The sequence below is a fragment of the Vigna umbellata genome, chromosome 9, assembly GCF_029865625.1.
Source record: "Vigna umbellata cultivar VRB3 chromosome 9, Vumbellata_1.0, whole genome shotgun sequence".
Lineage (NCBI taxonomy): Eukaryota > Viridiplantae > Streptophyta > Magnoliopsida > Fabales > Fabaceae > Vigna > Vigna umbellata.
Window position 1 is genome coordinate 31,249,725 of NC_142173.1, and position 9,255 is coordinate 31,258,979.

The 9,255-nt window shown below is 36.3% G+C and overlaps 2 protein-coding genes across 2 annotated transcripts in view; one reads left to right on the plus strand and one right to left on the minus strand.

Annotated features, from left to right (window-relative positions):
* Window positions 1–705: 705 nt before the first annotated feature.
* Window positions 706–6,601, minus strand: LOC148193206 (protein TRANSPARENT TESTA 9-like). The gene is made up of 7 exons (XM_088099671.1): window positions 6,466–6,601; window positions 6,067–6,141; window positions 5,940–5,989; window positions 2,599–2,755; window positions 2,350–2,516; window positions 1,631–1,901; window positions 706–895 (listed from the first exon to the last, which is right to left on the minus strand). The coding sequence occupies exons 1-6, from the start codon at window positions 6,539–6,541 to the stop codon at window positions 1,632–1,634; spliced, it is 795 nt and encodes a 264-aa protein (XP_087955797.1). The 5' UTR covers window positions 6,542–6,601; the 3' UTR covers window positions 706–895; window position 1,631.
* A 1,825-nt stretch (window positions 6,602–8,426) lies between these two features.
* Window positions 8,427–9,255, plus strand: part of LOC148193207 (uncharacterized) — a 2,921-nt gene continuing 2,092 nt past the window's right edge. Inside the window, exons 1-2 of the mRNA XM_088099382.1 lie at window positions 8,427–8,534; window positions 8,568–9,167. Of these exons, the coding sequence (XP_087955508.1) occupies window positions 8,427–8,534; window positions 8,568–9,167 (708 nt within the window). The remainder of the gene's footprint in view (window positions 8,535–8,567; window positions 9,168–9,255) is intronic.

A 9,255-nucleotide genomic window follows, 5' to 3' on the forward strand; every position in this document is an offset into this window, starting at 1 on the left:
GCATTCACAAGTACACGGCCATTCGGCCTCAAAAGTGCTCAAAAGTGCTCAGCCATGCAGTCTCACAAGTACTAGACTGTTCGACTTCACAGACATTCGACCATTTGGTCCAAAAAGTATTCAGTCAGTCGACTTCATATTGCAGGTAAACAAAAGGCTATCAAAGTTGCTAGTCAACATAGGGAAAAAGTTCTAAAAAGAACTCCCATCACAAGCCGATCGGCCAATAGAACAAGGACGACCTTCCCCAAGCTCATATAAGTCCTATACTTAACCTTGGCTAAAGCCAAACGGTTAACTCGTACTTAGGGAGCATTATGTATAGTATGATATCTAGGCCGAACGGTTAGCATCCAAGACCGATCGGTCTATCTACTGTAGCAGCGCTCATCGACAACAACGCTCGTCAGCCAGGACAAACCGCGACAATGCTCGTCAATTATGTAGATATCGAACGGTCATACACTCAGCACCGTTCGGTCACCACTATAGCCAACAAAGGCAATCGATTTTATTAAATTGGGCTAGCGCTCATTGGGCCAAGTGTCTAGTGAATGATCAAAATAGTCAAAGATATCTGGTTAAAAGATATTCATAAAGCTGTTTATGAGCAATCGCCCGGATTTTAAGGGAAGTCTGTTTTCAACCACCCGAATTTATGGTAAGTCTGTTTGGCTTGTGACAACTTATAAATACAAGGTCAGGGACATCAACCAGGCAGGCTCAATTCATACTCCAAAACATTCCATTTACATTCTACTCATGTTATACTGAGTTCATAATACTCAATTACCATAATATCCATTTGTGAGCAACAGCTCCTTCAACAGACGCCTAACTTGAGCGTCGGAGTGCCTTTTGCAGGTATCTCTCCCCTCAGTTCGGACTTGAAGAACTTGAAGCAAGAGATTCAGAGGTCAGAAAAAGGAAAACCACGTTAGAAAGGTTAGTGTCTCGGTCCCACAAAAATATCTACCGAAACAATATATACTGCCAAGACAAACTATATACTTTATATACTTCACAATTTTGCTTGTGGAGGGTAACAGCATTGCTTGTGGAGGGTAACAGCATAAAACATCGTAGCTTAAAATAATATACAAAAGTATGTAACCTTGTGTGCTTGGAAAATAAATTTGAATGACCTAAAAAAATTGAAATACATAATATTTAAATTATTTATAATTAAAATCTTTGTATTTTTTAAATATTATGTTTAGACATTAATTTAAATATTTTACATTTTAAATTTCTTATTTGGATAAAATAATTGATTTTTTTCTTTTAAGATAACATTTCATTTTGAAAATATGTATTTTAAAATTCAATTTAAATATATAACAATTTTTTTAAAATGTGTGTGCTTAATGTGTATATAAAGAAGGGGTGACTAATTGAATTTTTTTTTTTAGTGAATTTCAAATTTCATTGTTTTAGTTATTTAAAATAAATACTTTATTAAAAATTTAAAATTTAAATTTTCTTTTAATTTCTGATTCCAAACAACTTATTTTATCTCAAAAATAAATAAATTATTACTTTCTTAAATTATCTCTTCCAAACACGTTATAATTAAAAGAGGGGAAGTATATAAACTAACCATGAAAACTGATTCTAACAACTTAACTACCTCAGTTTTGAGCTAATCCAAAATCATCCTCAAGTAATGGAGCAAGCATATACTCCACGGCTGATCTCTGTTTGCCCATTTCATTCAGAATCGCTAATTGAGCTTCCTCACAAGCTCTTGCATTTGGGAAACCAAGGGTCCAACTCCCATCTGCCCAATAATGATCAGGCATGCTCAGTTGGTTTCCTCTACCTTTGATTGAATAAAACTGTGGGTCAAACTCTCTGATTCGAAGATGCAACCATGAGGAGTGCTGCTCATCTATCTTAGGCTGCATCAACCAGGTGAAAGGGGTCAGTGAAACACAACGAAGAAATGAAAACATGATGAGTTGATAAAAGATTATCAAACCCTTGCCCCCCTAAAAGCTAAAAATTTATGGATTTCTCTGTTATTGTCTTTTGAATTTTAAAAATGAAAACCTGACATGGAAAAATTGGAGTGCTTACGATAAAACTATATAAGGCCATGCGTGCACTCTCAAACAAAACAAAAAAGAGAGGAAAAAAACTCTAAAATGTCAGCAGAAACCGTAATGCTTGACAGCACTCTACCTGTATATCTCTCAGAAAAAAGAGGTAGCTTTGAAGACCAATTTAAAAAACGAGACAACAGAAAGTATATTCACATATTCACATGATTATTATTCTACTTATGTAATTAGACTAACATCATCAAAGACTATAAAAGCTCAGAAGGCCACAGAAATGTACACGTACACATAGCCCTGCCAACGGAGCAATTGCAATCACAACACCATGTCGACTGCGGAATGGGTGCTTCTCTGCTAGAAGCAATTTTCCAACTATTCCACTTGCTACTGGAATCACATATATATCCCTAATTTCAGAATTTGAAAATGAAATTCCACAAGGTAGTCCGAACTCTGCAACAGTTACATATGGTTAGAATTTACAGAAGAAAAAGAAATGCCGGAGGCAGAACCAAGTATATAGACAGGTGCCTACCCAACGAAACATTGGACCCAAAGCTAGCAGATGAAATATTTGAAGAACGAATTACTCCAGAATCATTGGTGGAACTGGAAATCATGTTCAACAATGGCTTCTCTGGCAATGCTCCTTTGAAAATAAATGTCCTCAACTGGATGTGGAGAACAAAAGCCTGAATAAACAACTGGTATTAGAAGTATGGAACAATGTAATGTTTTGGTCAAACAAGGAAATTCATGAGCTGATTAAATCCCCGCCAAAAATGCAGGAAACGTACGCATTTAAGATAAATTTGATAAAAACAAGAGAAAAAGAGAATCCAGAGCCAAATACCAGAGATTATATTAAAGTTCGGCAGAACTTCATGCATAGTAAAAGAAAAGTGATACAAAGTTTATCAAGTCAACTTCAATGCCACAAGGGTGCGATGAAATATTTCATTAAACAATTCACAGCCTTCACTATTGGACTCTCTGGTTCATTAAACAAAACAGATTCAAAAAATACCTCCCCTCTCCTATATTTTCCTCCAACCAAACACTACGTAAAAGATGCTCCAGTTTTACAACGTAGTCATATTGAATTCCATTTGACAGAAGAAGCACAGGCAATATATGCCTCACTTTGCATTTATTATGCCTTATAAACTTTTTTATTTGGAAAGGTACACTTACCTCCTTTATTATGTGTAATTGCTCAAAAATCAGAAGGTACAGCAATAAGGAGAGTACATACTACATAATGTAAGTGATATTGGGTAATTTCTCAAAAAGTAGGGATGTCGGTAGGGTACGTACTGACCTCAGGGGATGCGAGTAAACTAATCACTCCGTTCCTTTTACTAGTTTCCTCTATAGTATCATCCGGTCTTCTATCCCTTCTACTCAAACTATCTTATGTTTAACACACTTTTTACACTTGTAACCCTGTCTTATATTTCCCTTTACCCACACAACAATCTCATCTCTGCAATTTGTTTTTCACTCCTGTTCGCACCGTCATACCAAATATTCTTTACCATAAAGCATTTTTGTAATACATGTCCACTTAAATTTTCCTAATTTTGGTCGGAACCTCTTTTATTTCAATTGTGAAACATTTATTCATCCGCCCAATATTTTCCAGGCATCTACGATTGACTCACTATTACTCCTACACTTCCAATTGATCTAGCTCCTATGACTCCGGCAACATATGAAAATATTATCAAATGGTGTGAGACTCGTGATATAATAATAAGAGTGCCTTGGTGACACACTGGTAATTCATTTGTTTGTCCATCTCAATCTCTTTCTGTTGGTCATTGACTTCGGTGCAACTAATCATATATCCGGTAATCGTTCTCTTTTCTTTTTCTTTGCTATAGACAATTTGCCTTCATCAATTTTGCCTATGGTTGACAAAAAAAATCTTCGAGCATTAGAATCACCTAACCCCTCCCATCCATTATTGTAAATTGCCTGACGTAGTATGTTTTCCATGCAGATTTGTAACATATACACATTGTCTTTTTGCTCCAGTGTGCCCATGACTAGCCAGTGCCAAGGCTTGATGTAAAGTAAGAACATGGAAAGATGCAATGGGGCTGCATTGGTGCAGAGAAGATGCCTAAATACCAGTTGGTGCAGAGAAGCTGCTTTCGTAACATGCTTTGGGCTGTAATGACGTGTGTGCAAGGAAAGAGGTATACTTAATGTGGTTTTTGAGAAGCAGCATCGCTCTATTAGTATAGCTACGAGTGAAGCAATTCTTTCAACATCAGGGACTGCTATGCACACCCAGTTTGGCTCATAACAAAAGGCCTGTCGCAAATCTCCAACACATATATTGATAATAAATGTGAGCATGGTCTGCATAATTATTTGACAAATTGGAGAGTAAGGAGGTTCCAGGATTATAGGTCTTTGAAAAAGAAAAAGTGCTGAAAGTACAAAAATGAATTTGAGTAGGTTTGTTTTGGTCTGTAATATAAAGATCTCATGAGAAACCATAAGAATATCTAGGAGAGGGGAACTATGTAAATATTTTTTGGATAAGGGTTAGAACACCCAAGTGCTCTACTTTTGATATATCTTTTGCCTATCTATAAAAGAAAAAAAAAGACTCGATTGACCCAACCGTATGATATCAGGTAGAATAGTTTGGTGTTGCATGTCAGTCACATGCCTTTACTATCTCTTTTCTTCACCATCGGTATGTGCATTTGCAGTCTTTCGAATGATAATTCATGCACAATTAGGACATCTTGGGTTGACAAAATTGAAGAAGATGGTGAAGTTCAAAACATTTCTCTAGTTTGAATTGTTAATCATGTTAGTTACAGAACATTTTCTGTCTTTTCCTGGTAGTCTTAATAAACAAGCTTCATCTCCATTTCGGGACAGTGTATTCTTGTTGGAGGTAACTTCATATAAAAAAATTAAGAAACAAAATGTTATGTCAAGTTCAAGTGTGGGAGTAGAAAACAAGCAACAACATTAGTCACTACTTTTGAGCTCATATTGCTAAAGCAACCCCTCATAAAGCTTAAATTTGAAGAAATTCTCAAATGTACTTTATATGTGACAACTAGGCAGCATTACACATTGTCTCTAATCATGTCTCTCATAATGAGAGAACCAAATATATTCAGGTAGATTGTCATTTCATAGGACAAAAGTTGGAGTGTAGAGACATTACTAGATTTGTCAAGTCCAAAGAAAAATCAACTGGCGTATGCACTAAGTTTCTAAGAGGACCAAGGATCAATCATATTTGCAAAAGTTAAGCACATACAACTTATTTGGTCAAGCTTGAGGAGAAGTGTAATAATTATAGAAATAAGGCGCAAATCATTTATGTATTATTAGGAACTTTTTGATTTTTTTTCTTGTATCATATCACTATTATTAGAATCAAATATCCTCTATTTATTATATTGGTATCATTTTCTCGATATAAACAGAGCAATGTTGTTGTCTAAAAAACCCAGAGTTTCAACTCAATATCTTTCTCTTTCCTATTGTTTAATAAGATCCTTATGATGTTGTAATATAGATCCAAAGATGCATAAACTATATGTAACTTGTGTTTGATCACCAATTTTCACCTCTAAATCAAACCTAATTCATGTCTTGTTGAACTTACATTTCATATCCATACACATACTTAAGAAATTTCAAAAGCCTTTTTCTACAACCCAAGTTTAGAGTTTAATCGTCTTAGCTAATCAACTACAACATGTACTTGTAAATGTATCAAATGCCGTATGAAACAGTGAAATCTGACTTAAACTTCTTATCCTTGTAATTTATATTCAAAACGAACAAAGTAATCAAACTAATATGAATCACAATTGGAAAAAAATATGACAGCACCTTCACTACATCAACCATCCTGTGCCATGCAAAATATGAAGCTCTTTGACCTGTCACAAACATTTTTTTATGAAATCATAAATATAAATAGTACTTGGTTCTGCCCAACATTAAGTAATGACAATACCATTGGTCGGTTGTTGGTGAAGAACAAGCTCCAACATGAATAATGGATCTTTGTATTGAGTAGGTTGTTCAAGAACTGCATGCAATAACAGGGATGCGCATTAGAAAAAAAGTATAGACCATTGTAAGCTAATTTCATATTAGTATAAGGTAATTTATATTAGTAGTACAATCTTAATCCCATCAGATGGACTGTTCTACCTGAATCAAACATCGCCATCGGAATCTATCAAAAACCAAAATTTCAATGACCTTCCTTTTTTTCCATTCAATTACAAAAATATGTATGCACCATGTTGGTCTATTTTAAGCATCTATTAGACTTGTTTTAACTGTTCAAATACCAAGTTACTCAAGAAGATAGTAGGCTCAATCTCTATGTGAACAAATTAATAAATACCTCTTTTACAGCTTTCCAATTCTGCAATTAGTGTATCTGGAATATGATCTAACCAAACTCCTTCAAGTTCTTTCATAAACTTTACACGTGACTGATCATAGGAAGTCTGCCGATGGAAACTAGAAACTATAAAACTTTAGAAATTTTGAACATAAACGAAATTTTTGTAATGGTACTTGTTACAAAACGAGATATAATTGTGGAATAATTTTCCTTGATTATTTGAGGAATAATACATAGGTATTTAAGAAGGAATAAATATCCTAATTAAAGAAATAAATCTCCTGAAATAAAAATCCCAATCACCTAATTTTAGGGATTTCAAATAATAAAATAAATATATAATATTTCCACATATTCTGACAGTACTCATGAACTTATAATAACATGGATAAATCAATGTTAAATCCCATAACATGTATACCTTATCCAAAATTAAAGATGTAATAAATTGACTGCGTGTATACCCAAAATAATAAGTTAACATGTCAAGCATAGTTCGTGAATACATTTATCTATGTTTATTGCATACGTAACTAAGAGGCATTTAAACTACAACAGAGAAGAACAAGCTAAATAAAAGAGAGAGAAGAGGTTATGCAGAAGAACGTGCAAATGAATGGAGATGAAAAAAAGAAAAGAAAAAGGGAAGATCTTATACAATGGCAGTTGCCTAAGTTCAGGTTTTCATTGGGGAATGCTGTGTAACGAGGAAAGACCATGAAAACATGAGGGTGGAAGAAACACGTGGAAGCAGGCGCGTGAGGAAAAAGAATATTAGACTCAATGATTATGATTGGACGGGGATTCATTAAATAGAAGTTTGTTAGAGGATGGAGGGGGGTGCTGTCATTCACGTATTCTCTGACTTCTTCTTTTGTCCTGTGCATTTCTTCTCTGCTGCCATTTCCCTTTCTGTTATATGAACTTTAATACTCAGAACATTTGGAGGACGTTTTTTTACAGAGGATTACGAAAACCATTATAACGTCATTTCATTCTCCTTCCCAAATTTTATTACTGTTATATTGCTGTCTTACACTGGTGCTTTCATTCTCTGAACTATGGCCGAAAACACGAGACTGAAAGAACTAGCTACTGAAATAGCTCGTCTCAAGGACCTTCCGGCGGAAGTTTGTCGCATCGCGGAGGCCATGGAAAGACGTGAGCGAGAGTTACAAAAGTGGATGGAACATTTGACATTACGGGAACAAGATACAGAAAACAGATTCCAAACACTTGAATCTACGTTGGGGTCCTTGCTTCAAACGAAACCACCACCCTCCACTGAGCCACCACCGTTCCAAGTGCGTAATGTTAAACTTGATTTTCCTCGCTTTGACGGTACTGACGTTCTTCAATGGATCTTCAAAGCAGAACAGTTTTTCACTTACTACCGCACAACCGATGATCAACGTCTGATCATAGCTTCCATTCATTTGGAGAAAGAGGTAATCCCTTGGTTTCAGATGCAAAATCGTGCCAATGCCTTTCCAACTTGGGTTGCTTTTACTCGTGCTTTGGAAACTGAATTTGGTCCTTCACCATATGAATGCCCCAGGGCCATCTTGTTTAAACTCACCCAAACATCATCTGTTCATGACTATTATACGCAATTCACATCTCTGGCCAACCGTGTCCAAGGCATCACAACGGAGGCTCTCCTCGATTGCTTTGTAGGAGGCTTAAAACCAGATGTCAAACGTGATGTTATTGCCCAAAACCCCACTTCTCTGCTGCGTTGTGTGTCCTTAGCCAAATTATATGAGGAGAAGTACATTCCCAGAACCAGGTTACCAAACACTTCCTATTATCCCAAAACACAAGCCACAAACACCATCCCCACAACCTCACAATCCATACGATCAACCTCCTTACCTCCCTTATTATCCTTACCGGAGTCATCTACATCCAGTTCCCACCCCAAACCCAACTTCATAAAAAAACTTACTGCTGCAGAAATGCAATTACGCAGGGAGAAGGGCCTCTGTTTTACATGTGATGAGAAATTCACCATGAATCATAGGTGTCCCAATAAGCAGTATTTTGTTTTACAAGTGGATGAAGAGGTTCCTATTGATGTTCAACATGACCCTCCGAAGGACATTGTGGAGGCTGAACCTCCATCAATCGTGGAACAGCACCTTTCATACAATGCATTAAAAGGGTCTTCAGGACTTGGCACGATGAAATTTAAAGGGTCTATCAATGGCATGATGGTCCAGGTTTTATTAGATAGTGGAAGCTCAAATAATTTCCTGCAACCCAGAATTGCTCACTGTTTGAAACTTCCAGTCGAGCCTATTCCCAATTTTCAAGTGTTAGTGGGCAACGGTAATGCCTTGGTAGCTGAAGGATTCATCAAGGACTTACAAGTTAAGATTCAAGGTCACTTGCTGCAATTGCCAGTATACTTACTTCCCATTTCAGGAGCTGATTTGGTGTTAGGAGCCGCTTGGTTGGCAACTTTAGGACCTCATGTTTCTGATTATAGCAGCTTATCTATCAAATTTTATGTTGGGAATAAATTTGTGACTCTGCATGGAGATCATTCATCCCTGCCACAGCCTGCTCAATTCAACCACTTCAAGAGAATGTGCCATACCAAAGGAATTGCTGAGTTATTTACCTTGCAGGTTAAAACCTCTCCCACCATACAAGATCAATGGCTGGATCTTCCAAAGAATATGGAGCCGGAAATTGTATTGTTGCTCCATCAATACAAAACAGTTTTTGACCTTCCAACAGGACTACCCCCTGATAGGCAACAAAATCATTTTATTCCCTTAG

What these genes read in the sequence shown, in the direction of transcription:
- LOC148193206 (XM_088099671.1), bottom strand. Translation starts at nt 6,541, where the DNA reads ATGAAAGAACTTGAAGGAGTTTGGTTAGATCATATTCCAGATACACTA. An exon ending in GGATGGTTGATGTAGTGAAG is followed by an intron (nt 2,756 to 5,939) that starts GTGCTGTCATAT and finishes TTGTTTATTCAG; the next exon opens with GCTTTTGTTCTCCACATCCA. An exon ending in TGGGTCCAATGTTTCGTTGG is followed by an intron (nt 2,517 to 2,598) that starts GTAGGCACCTGT and finishes TAACTGTTGCAG; the next exon opens with AGTTCGGACTACCTTGTGGA.